Here is a 19,854-nt window from a genome sequence, read left to right as displayed (position 1 = left end):
CTGATCCAAATCAGTGTCGGTGATTTCTGGGGGGCATGAGTATCTGCGGCGGCGACTGGCAGCGTCCTTCACAGGCCGCAGAACAAAAGAATTAGGGGAATAAATGCAGCTGCGGTTTTGGAAAGAAATCAGAAAGCTGTGTCGTTTCTGTGTGTTTATTCACAGTTTGGAGAGCAACAATACGTCGGCCTCCGTTCCCTCCCTCAGGTGATGGCAAACCTTATGATAAGCACATCACAGGCAGATCCACCCCAGCGGTATCTGTGTGCACCAGGGATCTGTAGCTTTAGGCAGCGACTGAAGCTGCGGAGGCACAACAAAGAGCCAGAGGAAGACAGCCGGGGAAGCTTGGCAGAAATGAGACGAGCTGCAGCTCTCCCTCTCCTTTCCCCCCGTGGCTGCCTCCGAGGAGCACAGGAAGTCAAACAAAGGAGGAAGAGGAGCAAGCGGTGCGACTCCAACACTTCCACTGTACCTGGCGGGTCCTGAGCGCTGCCCCAGGAGACCCTGAACCGGCTGAATGACTGTAGGTGGAGGAGGTGGTTCCCCTCGGCTCTGCTGCTGCAAAGCAAGGTGCCCACTCATGACAGAATCCAAATTGCTCCTCAGTAGAGAGCAAATGGAGATGTCAATCTACCCCTCAGAGAGGGAGAATGGCTTGAGTTTCCTCATTAGAAGTGCAGCCCTCTGAGCCGCCAGGAGCCCTATTTCTCATCTCGGCTCGACATCTGCATGCAGACACATGAATAAATAATGACCCGAGCTTTCAAGGCCACACTCGGCTTTGCTTTGCCGGGGCATGACGACTCCGGCCTCAAACAGCGGAGCGGGGAGAGCTGTAACACATCAGAGCGAGCTGCCAGCTTCATCCAACGACTCTGTGTTTGTGATACGATAGCAGAGGTGTGAGCTACCTACCGGGGCTGATGGGATCTTTTGGTTTGAACCAGACTAGAAAAACAAGGAGACGCTGCAACCTTGCCATGGTTTCTCCTCCCCCTCCTCATCCACCAGTCACCGGTACGCCAGGGGACGGCTAAATTTAACCGCTTCACCAGCGAGACCCAGTTCAGCAGCGAGGCTGGGATGACGGAGTGTGCTACAACAGCGGTCGTAAATTCACACCACGACTGTTCAGGATTTACATTTCTCTCTCAGTTTTACTCATCCATCCTCCCCGAAACACCGTCACTCTCTTTCTCTCATTATGCTGCGAACGGGCTAAGCAGTGAAAAGTAGGGCTCACCTGACATCAGCACCAGCTCTGTGCCGGACCTCCGCCCCGACACCACGCACCGCTAGAGAATAATGGATGCTTCAAAGTCTCACAGTACTATTTATGTGGGACGGGTGAGATCATTTCCACCTGCTGAAGGATCATTCAGTACACGCTCTGGTTTATTAAAGCTTGGGTTTCACTTTCAGAGTGTGTGGATACAAAATGCTTTTGTCCTATTCCTCGTGTGACTGGCAGTTAATATTCAAGTCATTTTGAACAACAAGAACAAAGTATTGCATATGGGAGCAGTGCATTCCTGTAGTGCATTTAAAAAACTAAATGCATCAGGAGGAACAGCAGGGAGAAAAACTATTCTCTGGTCAGGTAGCATGGCCGGCATCGTAACATTACAAATTCAATGTCAGGGAAACATCTTTGATCAACTTTTAAACAATTAAAAACAAACAAGTGAAGGAGGAATATAAAATACTACCAAAAAACTCTTTTGAAAGGAGCAGCCTGATTTTTTGAACATGTTTGTTTAATTCTCAGCCAGACCAGCATGCCCATAGTAAACCCAGTCATGTGATGTGGTGTTTTGCTATGCAAACATGTTGAACTGCTCCTTTAAAACAAAACCCAACACTGTCAGAGTGTTTTGGAGAGAGGGTTGGACGATGTGCCGATACGTGTCGATCACCGGAACAACGGGATAAAACAAGTAACTGGCATTTACTTGGCCAAGGTAAAACTAATTGGAACACCTCCTAATACACACGTTTTATTTTTATAAATCTAATAATTTTGTATTTTTTACTTTCAATAAAGAGGTGCTTTTCAGTTTTCCGTTTTTTGTTGCCCTTAAGCGTTTGAGATGTACATTTTTATAATGTTAATCGTTGCAATGGGCAGAATGCTCGCTCAGTCCTCAGCAGGAGGATTACGTCCAACTCTTTCAGGTAAGAAGAACAGCAAAGTGGGACAGGGACCCGGACCGGCACCCGGACTGGGACGGGCCACTGTGCTGTCTGTGTAACACTTGTCCCTTATCTTATCCATCCTGAGATTTTATCTTGTTATATGAGGTTTTAGAAGTCTGTGTTTCATGCTATCTCTGTAATTACGTGTTGTGTAAATGGGATTATAAAGAAAAATCATATCCTGAATCAGATCTGAAGATAATGTGGAGAGGTTCAGTAGCACACTGCTCGGGGGCCCGCGGGGTTAAAGTAATTATCGGCTAAATTTTCAGATAAATAAATGGTTTTCTGCTCTCTTCTGACTGACTCATCAATAATATGAACCTCTGCTAGTGTCATGAAAAGCTTTATTTACGTAAGAATGTAATGATTTCCGCGTCTGATGCTTGTTATTTCACTGGCAGCAGAAATTGCAGAGAAGAAATATGTAATTAATTAGAGAAAAGTCTCAAAGTTCAGCAATGGAAAATCCAAAAACAACAACACAACACCAGACTTACGCTGTTTGATTGCCAAGTTGTTTCTGGGAAGTTGAGTGCAAAAACACCACAGCGCTAGCCGGCCAGCGGCCGCAAAGCAGCCAACATCAACACAAGGAGAACGTTGCAGATTACCACTGTGAGGTCCTCCGAGGACTACCGCGGGACGCAAGGCCCTGCAGAGGAACGCCGTCGTCTCTGAGCCCCAGCCGGCCCCCGAGGGCCCAACAGTAGGTTGTAACTCCTGGGGATCTCCACTCCGTACTGATCACGCACTACACACACTATCCTCTTTTCTGCCGACACAACAAATAAGAAGAAATCCTCCGTTTGGTCTCTATATTTGTCCTGCTCGACGCGGCGTTCGCTCCGTGGGGCTGTATTGAAGAGGCACTCTATCTCATTACAGATACACTTTTTGGAAATGCATTAAGCTTCATAAATATAGATTTCAAGGTAAAATGCTTGGGTAAACAGCACTCCTCTTGCTCAATTTGAACAAGTCTCCCTCTTACAGGAGAGGCTTCCTGTGTTACCATCAATACATTGCATAATATTCGTTTTTTGTCTCTCAACGACTCTCGGCTTGGCGACACCCGAGGCGGCGGCTTGAAGCTAACGGTGCTAACGGGGTTAACAGTAAAAACTAGGGCAAGCGAGCTGACAGAACGAACTGTGTTTACCCGAGAAGGAAGGCTGGGCACTACGCCAACGTTATTGGCTGTAAACGGGATACGAGGGCAGTGCAGAGCGGCGGCTGTAAGCTAGCTGGTGGGACACGCTCACATGCACGTAAAACACACACGGCGGGCGAAGAAAGGAGAAGCTCGGATAACATTCTCATTACTCTGCTATATCTATGTCACAAAGAGTCATTTACTGCTGTTTTAATGCTGTGAATGTCACGTATTGCTCCTTTAATATGCAACATCCTAGTTGAATACAGATTTAAGGGAAATTAACGTGCAAACATCCCCATAATGTTAAACGTTAGTATGCGTTCACATATTACAGTGTGCAGACAGGACGCTTTTATTTGCTTTGTCTATACCACCAAAATATACCTCCCATTGAGGTACTCTTATCACATTTTTGATGCAATGTGTTTGTATTCCAATCCATGATTTAAAAAATACTGTATTTCTATATTCTATAATATACTTAACACATTTCTTTTCCATCTGACATTGATAGATGTCATAATTTAACAAATTACTCATAATGCGAACATCCCTTGAATAAGGCCCCAGATATCTTGAGCATATGTCTCTCCTGCATATGACTAAGACATGGTAAACAGCTCCACAGCTGACATTATGAATGGCAGAAGGGACTCAGACCACAGCCACATCATATGTAGAGTAGAGCAAAGGTAATCTGGCATCGTGCAATGGTAGCAGCGCTGATATCAAGGTCTGTGCACTTCCTGTTACACATTCATTCTATTTCATGTTTTGCTTTATAAAAAAAAACAAAAAAAACCCCACACACAAACAATGTGCTGATGTATCAGGGCTACTTCCTCATTCCTCCCACTCGCTCTGAGATCAATATTTTCACTGCTGTGGTCAGACGATACGGCAGAATGAGCCCGACGCCTACACTGCAACCAGGAGCTCCGAGACACAAAGAGAGACAGGCCGAGGCGCAAATGGTGCTGGGTAGAGACACGCGATACGTTCTCGGCCCGAAATGGTTGCAGCGGCGAGGCCTCAGCCCTCAAACTCCCCTTCGTGACCTGGGCGAATGCAAGGCCCTGATCTGGTCACTGACTCGAAACCTGCCACGTGGTTCTGCCAGGAAGCCTTGAAACCAAGGCCATCACATACACCTTATGTAACTTTGCTAATAAGCAGGTCTGTGGAGCTAAAACTTGTGTAAAGGTAACATAAGTTAACATTACTGACACGGTGATGTCTGTTACACAACAGTATGTATTTAAATTAGTTAGATTTGCTAAGATTTGTTAAGAATTGCTAAGATTAGCATCACTTGCTATAAAGTGAACTGAATGGAGACATTTGTTTTGTTGCTATTGACTCAATTTTAATTTGGCAATTGGGACGGGTAAATGGTAAAACATTATGTAACAATACCATAAGGAGTTACAAAGTTAGTAACGTGACACAGTAATCTCCGTAAAACAGTGACATCTGTGTCAAGTTTGGTAACGTACGCCAACATTAGCCACCATAAGTTACTGAACCAAGTTAGCTGTAGTGACAAAATTCAATTCAACTGTTTTTTTAAAGGATAGTGATAATTGCCAAGACATTAACACAAGTAATAAAGAGTATCAGTTATGCAACAATAGCTATTCAAAGTTGACTAAATATTAGCATTAGCAAGAGTATGTTTTATTGCTCACAATTTTAGCTAACATTTCATGGCGATAATGGGGTAATGATGAATGACAAAAGCGTAACGACTCCATTTACACAGCAATATCAATTTAAAGTTTGCTAACATTAGCTAGCCACTATTAGCTACCACATCAAGCAAGGCTGTAGCAGTGTACTGAGGTAAGTTATGGTGCATTTTATTTATTTTTTCTCATGAATTCTACTGACATCAATCTCAATCAATTGAGCAACAGATAATGACATATGTCCTTAAAGCTGCACGTCCATATGAAAATTGCTTGTATTTCTTTGACTTCTTTTTCCCCATTGTCTTTTTGTTGTTGTTTTTTTTCTTTGTCTTGTCTTTCCTTTTTCTATTCTTGTTATTTTAATTGCCCTATCTTTTCAAAAGCTGCCTATGGACAAGTGTTGCGAATTAGCACTTGTGCTAAAACACTTAAACAATGCATCTGGTCTGTCCAATTTAATTGCTATGTCCATATCAAATAAACATTAAATAATAATTAATGACAAAATGATCCTCATCAAAATAATTTCACACATAATACACATACTGGTGTCACATTGTTAACATTTAGTTTTAGAAACACATGTTTCGATTGTGTCACAGATTTTTTTCTTTTCTTAAAAAAGGCAACATTGTGTATTTAAAAACATACATGATGCTTCCTGTATTATTTTTAAACCAGGCTCTATTTTTCAATTCTCTACCATGATAGCGAGCTAGACACCTTTTTTATCCTGATAGCGATACAATCTTATACAAACTGACTGACTGGCTTCTGCTAATCCAGAAGACATTTTTATTTCTAATGTCCGATTTAAAATTCCACCCATCCCTTTATTTTTTTGTAGTAATATTGGAGCATTTATGTTTCTTTTCCAAATTACTCATGATTTTCTTTGAATAGAATACACATTAAATCCATCATTGCTGTTGCATAGTATAAATTATTGGCATTACAAATAAGAGCATATTACTGCGAACCACATTTAAACTACGTGTGATACAATACATCAATCTGTCCCCTCAAAGGGCCACACTTGGGGTCCGACTATTCATATTTAAGAAAGGAATGTGGTAATCTTCTTTCAAACGTTGCTTGTCTCCCTTTTAAGGACAGTCTGTGCTGCTGTTTGTTTTATGAGGCTGCTGATAGTTCTCAGATGTGGCTCATATAAATGCAACAGTCCATAACCACAGAGCAGGAGCTGCCCAGAGACCTCAAGTGACTGGCTAACTTTAACGATGGGCTTGGGTCAAACTGCCCGCCACTTTAACAACTTCCTTCCTCAATCAGGGTCCGCTGTGTCCAGTCTGCAATCCGGGGCTATTTTTCTTTTTTAACAAAAGCTGCTGCCATTTGCTCTGAAAACACAGCAAGGCCTGCCTACTCCATGTTTGTTTCTCCGGCCAAATTACAGAGAGAGGGGTGGTCCAGGAGGAAGCATGAGGTAGCACTTCTTCACCACATAAAGGCCAAGGGAGAGTAACCTTACACTCTGCAAGTACCTCCCGCTGACCTCGGCTTTAAAGCCGCTGCAATAATCTGCAGAGCAGTCAGATCTGGGAAACATTCATTCACGAAGGATCTCCTCGACAGCGTGTGATAGTGAGTGGAAAGCTGGCAGATAACCCCGTGTGAGTCAATAGAGTTGACAGAGGATATTGTGCGGCGTAACGGAGCGCCGGCGTTCATAAACACAGTCGTACCCACACAACGAAATGACAAAGGGAAGTGAAATGTCTCCCAGTCATTTTTGGGCCTCTCTCCCGGTTGAAAGCTCCGCGCTGTAAATCAATCTCACATAATTTACAGCGGCACATTCAGCAGGCCCTTCAAAGGGCCCATAAATCCAATGGCGGAGGGTGTTGTGAAGGTAATAATTACACATTACCGCTGAGCCTCTTTGTCTCGCACCTCTGTTTGAGCAAAACCCTGTCATGTAGCTCCAACCCTTGCAACGCACCGCCTTGCTCTTTGAATCTCATCACCATGGCAACGCGCCACTTTCTCTCTCCCTCTCTCTCTCTCTCTGCCTCGGTGCACTTAGAGCAGCCCTCTCGCCGCCAACCTCATCAAACATAATTCTGCCTGCACCTCGAGCAAACATCACTGAATGTAATATCACAAGAGTCGAGATGGCCCTGGCGGTAACGTGGAGCCTCCGGGGGGCCCTGAAAGGTCATAAGTTCAACCTCCGCGACAGCCAACATGTGATGTCACAGTCTGGAGAAAAGACATACGGGGCTAGTGTCACGTGAAAACCTGATGTATAATTTATTGTAAATGCATTTCAAATTCAAACCAGGGAAAAGCTTAGTTTCCAAGCTCCTGACATTATTTGAGAGACAGCAACTGTATTAGACATGCAGACGGAAAGTTTAACAGTATGAGGATGCAAAGCTATTCTTTGTAAATTGATTTCACCTTCCCTCGGGTGGGAAATCTGCTCATTTTGATATTATTACACCTGCGCTGTGCTCCATCTGTGAATTCGAGGATCCCTCACTGATCTTTCCCCGGTAAACAACAACAGTAGTCTAGTCTGCAGCTTGGAGGACGTCTGCCCAGGTGGATTAGGGGAGGATGATTAGAGGATTGGCTATTCATCCTCGTCAGCACTGTTGAGCTACGCTACAGTCCCGCCGTGAGACCAAGCTGAACCCTCTAGCCCACTCTCGCTCTGCAAACCGCCGGCCATTAAACCTTTATGGCTGCAGCACATCGCTGCTGTAATGTGCCGGTTGTAACGCCTTAACAACGCGCCGCACACCTCCACTGCAGCTGGGCATCACTGCTAATTGCCGATAGATCAGACACGTCAGAAATCGGCTAGGCCTCATTGAGATTTAGCATATGCATATTTATAGGGGCGGATTATAGATGTCAGTGTTTCTGCTGGGATAAAATGAACTAGTTAGCGTAGATGGCACTGGCAGGCAGACGGATAGAGCCGGAGGAAGCCACTTCAGAGGGCAGCTTTACCCCGAGAGAATCCTGAGCCGTCAGTCGCCCGCGGCGCTTTGCACGCGTACGTGCGACCCTCGGCTAAGATGACGAACCAATCAACAGTCTTAAAAAGACAGCACCACGGCCCCGTGCATTTATACGGTTCTAGTGCATTTGGGCCTCACATATTCAGACTCATTACACAGATCTCCAGCAGTGCATAAAGCAGATTAATAATATCAAAGCACATCTGTGCCCTTTGGTGATGCTGTAAATCTTGCACTGAACACTCCTGCTTCAATTACATGATGATTTAATGACTGCTAATGCAGACCTGGAGAGCAGGGCACTGCGATATAATTAGCCATGGTGGATTTGAGTGCGCTGGCTACGCCGTGTGTTACATGTGAAAGACAATGTTTTACACTCACCTCTGGCCCTTGCTCCTGTACATGGCAGGACTCGCTGTCCCCCTCGGAGAAGGAGCCCGACTCGTCGCTGGAGTTGATGCCGTAGGACTGCTCACATTTAATCTTGGGTCGCACCTGGTTGAAGAGGGCGTCCCCGCCTACACTTTGCTCCTGCTGGTCCACATTCAGGCAGCGTGCCACGTTGGAGCACGGGGAGGAGGAGAACTCAAACTGGGGCAGGCTGCAGGGAGAGCCGCCGCTGCCGTCCTCCGCATAGGAGTACGAAGAGCAGGAGCTGGAAGTCCTGGTGCGTGTCTCAGAAGGCGGCGAGCGCGGGCACACTTTGATTGGCACTGGGCAGCTGGTGTTGGGTCGCGGGCGGCACAGGAGCGGGGGCTCAGTGGAGGTGGTGCTGGGAGAATAGGTCTGGGAGGCGGGGAGGGACTGGCTGGCTCCAGCCCACAGGCCCTTTGGCGTGTGCTCGGAGAGCTCCATCTCCAAAGAGTTCCCACCGGGGTAGGAATGTGCTGGGGTTCCCAGACGGTTGCAGGCCCCTGAGGAAAATATGACACTACGGCGATCAAGCTCAACTTCCTGTTTGCAGACCCCGTCACAGGAAGCGGACTTGAGGGACAACCCTGCAGGGAAACTGTCCACGTCCTTTGGGGGTGTAACAGGCAGGCCCAGCTCCCCGGTGAAAGGCCTGAAGTCTTTTTTATGATCTCCCTGAGAGTTTCCCTTGTCCTGGGGGCAGACAAGTCTGTTGGCGAATAGCTGCTGTGATGTGTTGGGCAGACTGGGGAGGTCCGCCCGTTTCTTGAAGAAGGCTCGGAGGCAGGTGGGGGACTTGGTTCTCTTGGTTCTCTCCACAGATATGGGGTTATCCATCTCCATGGCCGTCACACTGTCCTTATCCCTGACTGCTTGCTCGTCCCCTGACAGGCACAATGAGATGGCCTCTTCCTCTGCCTGTGGTTCAACTTTGATCTGTGCCAAAGGCAGCCTACCCTGACCCAGCACTGCCCCGCTAACACTGCTCTCCTTTAATGTGCTTGGAAAACCTGAGGTACTGGTGTGTGAGGAGGTGTCATTATTGTGCTTGTTGCAAGCCCACTGGTATTTCCTGTACTTTGGGCACCGCGGCAGGTCTGATGCTCCGTGCCGATCGAAGTCCAGCCGGCCGTCTGAGAAGTTGCTGGGAATAGCCATCGCTAGCCGATCATCGTCGGGGAGTCCAAAGGAGGTGAGGGCGTCGGCACGCCGTCGCGCCTTAGGGGAGGTGGGCCTCTCCGCCTCCGACTGCATGCTCTCGTCCTCCGAGTTGTTCACCTCCGCCGCCACCTTGCGGCAGAGCAGCAGACCGTCTTCCTCGCTGCGCAGCTGAGCCTCCAGGAAGCGGAAGCATGAGTCCTCGAGGTTGTGCATGCGCAGGAATTCGGCACAGCGGATGACCTCCTGGATGTTTTCTCTGCTGAGTAACAGCTTAGCGGTGTAGGCAAACTGCAACAATGGAGCGAATCCCCTGGCAGTGACCTGCAAAAAAACAGGGAAATCGCCAGCATTACCATCAGCACAGCCATTGTTCAGAGCACTTGGAGTGTGGAGAGACAACCAGACAGCTCCAGCGACCATAAAAACACACTGTAAAGTACCAGTTGATCTTTCTATCAGGTCAGCATGAACATTCTATACAGCGGTAACGAAGACCTGGTGCTCTGGGGACGTTGGCATGTTGTGTGTGTGTGTGTGTCCAGCCTCGTCGTCATAACAACCTGCGGGACATTCCAGCTGCCTACCACTGTCTGCTCTGTGGTCGTATCATCGGTTTCTCCTGCACCCACTCCTGTCGCTGCTTTGGATTTGCCAAACCCATATTTACTTGATGCAAGATGTCCAAACACAGGCGCTGCTGTATATTCATTCAGTTACATGGATACATGGATATGTAGAAAAGTAACTGGAGGGCCAAGTGATGGTTATTCTTAAAAAAGGATCTCTCAGAAAACAAACAAACAAACACTTTACATAATAAGTTGATAATGGTGAATTTCCATTTTTGGTAATCGGCAATATCGTCACAAGTGATTTGAAAAAGCTGTCTAGTTCACTGTCATGTGAGAGAAGTGAAAAATATGATTTTTATCCTTGAGATGTTATGATCTTCTCATTTAAGATTATTTAATTGTTTTTCACTAAAAAGAGCATGTCAAATATGTGACCAATAAAAATCAAGAAAAACAAAACAAAACGTAAAGTATGTTTTAGTGACATTTTAAGCAATAATTGATACTTACCTGATATGAGAAACACCTTTTCAATTTAATAAAAGGAATGTTATTCAATTATTTTCTAACTGATTTTAAATCCGGAACTATTTGATCAAAGAATTAAATAAACATAATTATGAGTCTGACAACACATTCAATGCCAGCGTTTGACAGTAAACTGCTGGTGCTATGAACAAAATATTGTGGGTTTGATCCCCAGCTGCTATTATACCTTCGGTTAGAAAAGTGCTTGGCTCACACTTTGGAGTTTCCACAACAGCGTGCTGTACAGTAAGTGCCCCGATGAGGACACAGCCTCACTTTCTGTGTCAGTGGCCTGTGTCCTCGGGTCAAGTGCCTGTAAAGCCTAATGGTTTGTAGGACTGCGGCTTATCCCCCGTTGTGGCCATGTGGCGTGGGATGATAGAGGGAAGCCTTCCATTTAGACTTAATGCCAGATAATTAGGTAAACTCCTGAGCCTGCAGAAGTCCAGGTCGCCCTCTGCTGCTGTTGTCACAGAGCACACAGACGGGAGAAAGGAGCCAGAGGAGCCGGCTTTAACGCGACGCTCGTCTGCTGTTTGGAGATCAGCGTGAGGTTCACACTGGGTTGCATTCACCACTTTACTCAGCCTCCAGCAAACCGATCTGCGCAGCTTTACCCCGGTTAATTCTCTGGTGACAAACACATTAGTGTTAAGTCGCTTCGGGGGAACGCATTCAAAAACCACACACACAAAGAGAAAAGGTGGTGCTTCCAAACGCAACGTGTTCACTTTGTTTCCTTAGGGGTATTGTTGCTTCATGAGGCAACTTCTCGGAGGCTGAGCGATGTAAAGTTTTTCTTGGCTGGCAGACGTAAGGGGGTGAGCAGGCACAATGCGGCTTTAATGAGCCCACTGTTTTCTTATTGTTGTGCCACCTTTGTTGGGGGGAAACAACAAGGAGAATTACACTAGGTGGAGCGGTATACACTGTGTGAGCACGGTGGCAGCTTCCAGAGATGCAGCGGGCCCTGCCAGACACACTAGTAACAGGATTTCCCCTCTTTGGTCATCAAGCTTCAGAAAACCACAGAATCTGCTCTGTGGATTTGTTTCCGCCTGGAAAAACAGCTAAGCAGTATGCATGAGGAAACACAAATATGTCAGTTAAAAAATAGCTTGAGGTCATCGAGTCAGTCTAAGAGTATTAAATAGTAAATCATGAGGGCCTGGTGAAGATGAATGTGGCATTTTTGGTTTTAAAGATTTAAACCTCGTAGAGACAATATCCGATTGACTTATTGTAATGCTGGGAAGAGCACAGTGGAAGATGTGTCCAAAATACAGATGGCATTAAGCCATGAAGGAAGAGATATGAGAAATTAAATTGGTCAAACTCAGCGAACCTCAATGAATCTGCAAGGTAATGTGTCAGAATAACTGTACTGAACTGAAACTGTGGTCGGCTGTTACACGACTGAACCGGGCACATGCTGACATCCGTCATCGTTGATCTCTGTACAGAATACATGCTGCCTGTGCAGCGTCGGAGCCAGCGCTTTAGAGAGACTGAGGTCACGGGTTCACCCCCTCCTTTCCAGACAATATGAGTAACAGCATAACTGTCTCTTTTAATCATTTAGATGCTTCATAGTTTATCTACAAACTGTTTTTTTTAAACTGTTAAATAAAGGTCTTATTGCTCTTTCAAACCATTAGACACTCTGAAATAATTTGAACTCTTTACTTATAGGCTCAATCCAAATCTTTCAAGCAAATCCCAGTTTGTCCCAAAGTAGGCAAATTATCATCCAATATGATTAAAACATATGATATGATCATGTATCGTCTTCTCCGCAACCCTGAACAGGATAAGTGCCCGTTAATGGATGGATGGATGGATGGATGGATGGATGGATGGATGCAGGGGTTGAAACTAACTTTTTGGCTTACCAGACAACTGGCGAGTAGATGAAATTTTTTACTAGACAAACAGATTTTTTACCAGACAAAAATATTAAATTGCCATTTGTTAGAATTACTTTTTCGTATGTCTGTCTAAATTGATTTTCAATCATAGTAATCGCAGTCTCTTTTCTTCACAATATTTATTAGCAGTATATATACAGAAACATTTCATGCCCTCTTTGGCCCTATACTCAAGCCATGTTCTTGCCTCACCCGACACCGTGTAGCGCCACTTCTCATTAAATTTCCGAACATAATTCAGTGTTTCCCCTAGAATTTTTTTCAGGCCCGGTGGTACCCACCGAAAAAACCCTAAACAGACGAGACGCGTGGGATGGTGTATTGGTGCAGTTGGATTAAGTCAGGTGGCACAGCAAGCAGTCTGCAATTCTGCAATTATTATATTTGCATTCAACATTTTTGTTCAACCAGAGTGTATTCAAGATCACAAGGAGAGAGTGACTTATTAAGGTGCTGGTTGATGGAAATGATCAGGGTCCAGAAAAATATGTCTGGAAAATGATGAGCATCACATTAATAGCTACAGATACTGTAAAACACTACAACGACATATGAGTGCATATATTGTCTTATTTTATCAAGTAAAATATAAGTTATAGGTTTACTCAACAGCAGTTAACTCAAAGTTCCACATCTTATCAAAAACAATCCTCCCCCCCGGGGAGGGGGGGCAAACGGGCTTTGGCCGGTTGTACATACGTCATCACGTCCTAATACTACACACACATGGCGTGATGTTGTTTTTAAGGAGCGCCGTCTCTGCTTATATTTCTCGACAACACTCGACCTGCATCAGCGCATGTGCGCACGAGCGGATCTGTGCGAGCAGGCAGCGCGAGCGCAGCGGGTTTTGGACGGAGACACACAGCGGCATTTTTATTATGTAAAAATAAATAATAATGTAATGTAATAAAATAAATATTATGGACCCTATTGACCGGTTCCGCTCACACCACGAGTCTGAAGAGTGCAACAGCTTATCAAAATACAGTGTCAACGTTCCGTGTTTTCAAAGTAGAAAGCGACAAGTACACGGAAGAAGAACGTAGCGGGAGCGCGCGTCTTGCGGAGCAAGTCTGCTGTGCTGCGCGGAGGCGCTCCTAATGTAAATGATTATTGATTTATGAATGAATTGATAGGTGGCTTATTTTTGGTATATTGATTTTTTTTGGGCCTGGCGGCAGGTCTCCTTGGCCTGGCGGGCCGCCAGGCCTGTACAATGGTAGGGGAAACACTGAATAATATTTCGCCGGTTTTGACTGAGACGAGGTGGGCGCTGAGACGCTGTCGGTCGATTCTTCCTCCGTCCTCGTTTTTTTCTTGGGGGCTGCCCCCCCACAAGAAATCTCCACATAATGGAGTAGCTAAATCGGGAAAAAATAGTTTATAGGCTGCGGTAAAAAGGTCTACAAAGTATGAATGAACAAGTGTGGGAAGTGGTGTTGATTTTCGCGGGATCATCTGGGATAGCCCGCCTTACTCTGCCTCTGATTGGCTTACCCTGATTCCTCACTCCTCATGCCTACACCTAACCGCCAATGAGAGGCGTCCATCCCAGAACTGACGGGAGACGTGTTAAGTTGCTGATCAAAACACACAACTTCCTGTTTTTGCTGCTTCACATTAAAAGCTTCTACACAAAAAAGATATGATGGGCTTTTATTTTTTTAGATTACTCGCCAGAGTGGCGAGTGGTCTTCATAAATTACTCGACAAATACAAAAATTACTCGCATTTGGCGAGTAAAACAGCTTAATTTCAACCCCTGGATGGATGGATGGATGGATGGATGGATGGATCGACTTTTTTCGAGGGGGTCACATATACATGTCAGACTGAAATTTAATATAAAAACCACGACTATGATTTTGAAGCCCAGTCGCCATCTTTTCATCTTGCCAACAGAAGTGAAACGAGAGGGTGGAGCTAAGTACGACTGAATGCTAATTGAGACCTTTTTAGGTGAGAAAGATGTGACAATTAACTTTCAGGAACACTGTGAAAGGATAAAACGAAAACAAGCTCCGCCCTAAATCACCCCCTGCTTTGTGGCCTATTTGACTCTAAATCCATAATGTACTAAATGAACATCATGCTGTATTGAAGAAGACTTGAAACTAGAGATTGTGACCATAAACTCATGTTTACAATGTTTACTGAGATTATAAATCAAGTGAGAAGTATGGTCATCTTCTCATAGACTTCCGTGCAATCGGACTTCTTTTTGCAACCAGAGGTGTCGCCCCCTGATGGCCAAAGAATCCAAGTTAAAGACATTGCCACCTGGACACAGAACATGATTTTAACTGTGTTTTTCCCCACCATTCATTTATTGTGTTGTCCCTCCATCACACGCTGCTCTCTTCCACGAACCGCCGTTTATTAGAAGCCACGAGTATCCGAGTTGCTCTCAAAAAGCTATAAATAAATGTGTTTCTTATTGCAGTCTACTTTGAAGTGAGGCACTTCTCCTTGACAGCAACAGCTGTCAAATCTTTTAATATTTCTGTCGACTGGACTGCGATAGCTTGAAATGGATGGATTGATCAATACTTGTGACCTTATTATCTACACTGGCAATGTGCTTGTGACCAAATTGAATCCAACACGCTATAAAAGGAAATCGAAATTTACACTTGAATAATTGGAGGGTTTCATTTTGGATTTAATGCTCACGTTGATTCCATTTTCACATCTGCTGAATTGCTTTGTTCCCACGAAATAACAACAGACAGCCAAATGTTGATGACGTGAAACATCATACCGGCACCAGTCTTAACAGATGTCTGATATGCTAAACACACATCTGTTTGCATACAGTGCATAACGTGTGATGGGACTACAAACACTTAAGATATTTCATGCCTCTGGTCTAAAGCACCTTGCAGTGAGCTCCGGCTAACAGACAGTCCAATAGCAGCCGGCGTATCAGTCATTGTTAAGAGGAAGCTGCTGACTCCATATCTGTGAGGGGGGATGGTGTGTGTGTGTGTGTGTGTCTGCGTTTGCTAGGGTAAGTGGGTGGGTGGGAGTGTGTGTGTCTGAGTGTGAGGGACTGGGGGGAGGGTAGAGGCTTTGATTGGACTATCCGCTCTACTGATGAGCACAGCACATCCACTACACGCACACACAAACACACACGCTGTGTGTAGAAAGATATTGTGTACTTTCTGCAAAAATGAATCCAATGCATCTGGATATCATGTGCTTTCTCACTGTAAATGATATAATGATGAACTGTATGTGCCCTTTAGGCCTCTGACTGATCTTTATCTACTGAGTCATGTTGCCAGTTTAATGATCTTGATGATATCAATAAACTCAAAATATCAACATTTAGTACATCAAGGTAGTATCCCACACATTACCTATTACATCTCTCTATGATTGATCATAGAATGTATAGAAGTGTGCGTAGTCATGGTGACGCCACCCGTTGGTTTGTGGACTACAGTTTTGAAGCCTCAAGTTCAGCATTTTTCTGCAACCAGTGAAGGAAGTGACCATATTTGGACTGTGGAGGAGCGACGGGTGGATCTGATGAATAATACCTCTGCATCACTGTAACTTTGTATCTATTTTACTTTGGGCATTCCTCTTTGAAAACCCCCCAAAAAAGGGTATTCCCCAACATTCAAATTTGCTCTAGGTAATTTTTACCCTCAACTTTTATGGCTTTAATTCATGATGGTATGGAGGCAAGAAGGAAAAGGAGAGACTGGTGGAAGGTGGCAAGAGGAAGTGGAGCGAGACTGATGAGTTAGTTATGAGATCCGTCACACAGATCTCATAACTAGATCTGAGTCCGAGCACACAGACTGAACCAGCGCTGTTCACACCTGACACTCACATGCGTCTGGGGTGATCTGATCACAGGACAGCTCACATCAGTTCACACTTGACATCAGAATGCGTCTCGAGGAAACACTTCTGATACGATCTCACTCTCACTGCGCTCTATTTGCACATAAACGCATTGTTGCTTTTAACCTGCAGGAAGCAGCAATGCACCAGTAAAACCAAAGACGGAGAAGAAAGAAATGCACTTCCTGTGCTGGAAATGAAAAGAAATAAAAAAAAATAAACTGGGTTTGGCACCTTCCAGGCAAACCAAATCAACCAAGATGTTGGACGCACTCGTAAGATATCTCTTTGGGCTTTTTCAAGTGGAAATGATGTGGGCTACGTCTTTATTTGCATGTGGAGCAGGAAATAACAGGTGTTTTGGTTTAACAAGTGACCGTGTTAACTGGTGACTTTCAGCTGGACGCATCCACGGTTGCTAGTAGTAACCTAAGTAAACGGCTGGCGTTGATAATAAACACAGAAGGGTATGTAGTATTTTACCAGTTTACACGGTCACTCACACAGAAACATAGGTGGCGTCTGTGGCTCCAAGCTGGTACACCTGTCAATTACTTGAGTTTGTAGCGTCCATTTTAAAACCCAATAAAGTCAAAAATCGACTGCTATTTGACGTTGTGTACATGACCACAGGCAATAAAATTGGAAGCTCCGTACTGTGTTTTAAGTGGAGCTAAAAAATGCCCTTTTATTCTAAAAATACTGCTGTTATTAGACAACGTGACAAGTGCTGTAGATGCAATGCACGTTACACTGTATGATTCCTGTGTTGATAGTTTACATCCACAGTTCACAAAATTAAAAAAAACCCTTCTAGCAGTCACATAACTGCCAGTGGCCTCTCTCCATGCATGCACACCCACCCACACACAGTTAGCGGCTGCAGAACGGCCCATGTCGACTGGAACGGCGAGGCGGTGGCAGCTTAAATGAGGCTGGCCGGCTGCATCCAGGCCTGCTGATAAACAGCAAAGCCGCTGGAGGAAAAAGTGCTGAGCGTACCAGGGATCTATTTTCAGCTAGTATCAGCAGCTGCTGCCTGCGGGAGCGCATCTTTATGTGTGCCCTGCACCATATGTGATTACTCCACTGTTACAACCAGCACAGCAGCCCTAATGAAGGAAAACGTAAAAGAGAGCAATTTGGGAGGGTGGAGGGAGGGGGGGAGTAAATATGAGGGAGGATGGACAGAGGACAGAGCATGGACGAAAACAAGAGAGGAGGGGAGACAGTCACAGCATAGGAAGCTGTTAGAGGAGGAAGAGGAGGACAGGGAGGATACACAGAGCGTTTCCTGGTCATTAGCTGACTGCCATGGCGTTTGAAGCATTTCAGCTGTTAGCAGCACTTAGTGTGTGAGTTAAGACAAAGAGACAAATTCATCAGCGAGACGGATTGGGGCCATTTTAGGGCGAACCCTGCCCTGCGTCTGGAGCAGACAGGCGATACCATTACAGGGCAGGAAATCATAGGCACCGGCCAATCACAGAGCCGGACAGTTGGCATTTTTAGGAAGGCTGCCAAACATCCTTTCATAAACAGGCTGAGCAATACAACACCACCCTCCCTAACTCACGCTCCCTCGTCCCTCACCCAGTGCTCCTCTCTTACATCGGCCTTTCGCCTCCGCAGGAGAGAGGGCTAATTTATGCAAATGTGCTCCGGTGAATTCCTGCATGTCATGCATGCTAATGAGGACACGGCATGGCATGACAATGGAGCACACGAGGAGGAAAAAAAGAGCGCTCCGTCTCCAACGGAGGCAGCAGCAGACGCCTTAACATCAGATGTGCTGAGTAACCCGACATTAACCCCCGTCTTTGCAGGCAAACAATAAGGAGCCCGAGTCACAGAGCTAATGGGGATGAAACGGCCGCCGTACTGTACGCTGTCATGATGCCATTGTGGGTTAAGCTGTTATGCTGGAGGAGATGACAGGAAATGTGCGGGGGACAAAGGCCTGCAGAACAGAAGGTCCTGGGCCAAAGGAAAGTGTTTTGTAAAGGCAGCTGGGGACGACTAACCTCACTCAGCTTCTATCTGTCCTGCAGCTTGCAATAAAAAAACATGACACTGACATATTGATGACTTACTTTAACTCTACTGGCAAAAAGTCAGGCGTGATCTGATGTGACAATCGGCACGTAAATGTACTGGGAGTTATCAAAGTGCCTTTTTACCCAATCCAGTTTCCGATCAATCAAAAATCATATCAGCCTTTAACGATGTGTAACGATCGGTTAGGTTAAGGCAACAAAAATTATTGTTTAAGATGAAAAATGATCATGGTTTGTGTTGAAATAATAGTAAATGAATAACACTTGTCCATAGCAAACTTTCTTACACAATGTCGTGAGAAAGCATGAGCCTGATTTATAGAAAAAAATCCAGGATACAAAAATATATATACATTTTTCCCCATAAATTATGATTTATGATCCTCATATTTAAGAGCATATCATTGTTTTTGTGTCTTATTTGTGAATACAAATATTTGTTTCTTTTTCTTTTCTTTTCTTTTTTTTTTTAATGACTATCGGGAATTGCAATTATTTTCGCTGGGATAATTGTGACATGAAATGTTCATATGGTCCCACGTCTACTTTGCATATCTGTCAACATTCACACATCAACATGCAGTGTATTTTGATAAGCTAATATTGGCCTGCTGTTAAATGAGTGAGGTGTTGGCACATCGGCATCACCACTGAAAAAAGATCAATACGTGTTCACAGTAGTGGTCGACCGATTACTGGCATTTTTAGATGATCGGCATCGGCCAATGCCTGCGCACACGAGGCCGATAAATAAAAAATGTCTGCAGACAAACAGCGTTGCAACGTAAAACATGACAACAGCATAAACATGATATCGGCATTATAGATCCGCCCTGCTCTCTAAATATCGGCATCGGCCATTGAAACACCCATATCGGCCGACCACTAGTCCACAGTGATGCGGGGAGATTTGGAAACGTAAGGAAAGTGTCATCCTCAGTGACAGCAGAAGCTCAGACGCTGGTGCTGAGCTGTGGGTAAGTAAACCTCCCCCTGACGGTGGATTAAATCAGATAGTGGACGTCCTAATCCTCTCCCAGTGCAGCTTACTGTACAGGCCAGACACTGGGGAGGACATGACCCATCCACGACACCGTTTTAAGACGTGTTTGGACTGTTTGTCATCCAAGAATGTCAGCTCTGTGTGCGGCGTTTGTTTTGTCCACCGCGCTTGTATGGCAGGTATTTCCAGCCCAGTATTCCTTTCATTAAAGTGGATTAAGAGTGGCGGGTTCAGAGCTTAAAAACAAACGGCACAACAGGGAGATCACACTCATCAAGCTGGCTG

At 45.1% G+C, this 19,854-nt stretch overlaps 1 protein-coding gene across 2 annotated transcripts in view; it reads right to left on the bottom strand.

Moving 5' to 3' along the window:
• Positions 1-19,854, bottom strand: part of bach2b (BTB and CNC homology 1, basic leucine zipper transcription factor 2b) — a 476,383-nt gene that overhangs the window by 7,780 nt on the left and 448,749 nt on the right. For both annotated transcript variants that reach the window (XM_084029937.1, XM_084029938.1), the window contains one exon: positions 8,427-9,938. In XM_084029937.1, the coding sequence (XP_083886063.1) occupies positions 8,427-9,938 (1,512 nt within the window). The remainder of the gene's footprint in view (positions 1-8,426; positions 9,939-19,854) is intronic.

The sequence above is a fragment of the Eutrigla gurnardus genome (genome assembly GCF_963514095.1).
Source record: "Eutrigla gurnardus genome assembly, chromosome: 16".
NCBI classification, from domain to species: domain Eukaryota; kingdom Metazoa; phylum Chordata; class Actinopteri; order Perciformes; family Triglidae; genus Eutrigla; species Eutrigla gurnardus.
This window is presented reverse-complemented; position numbering and strand designations above follow the sequence as displayed.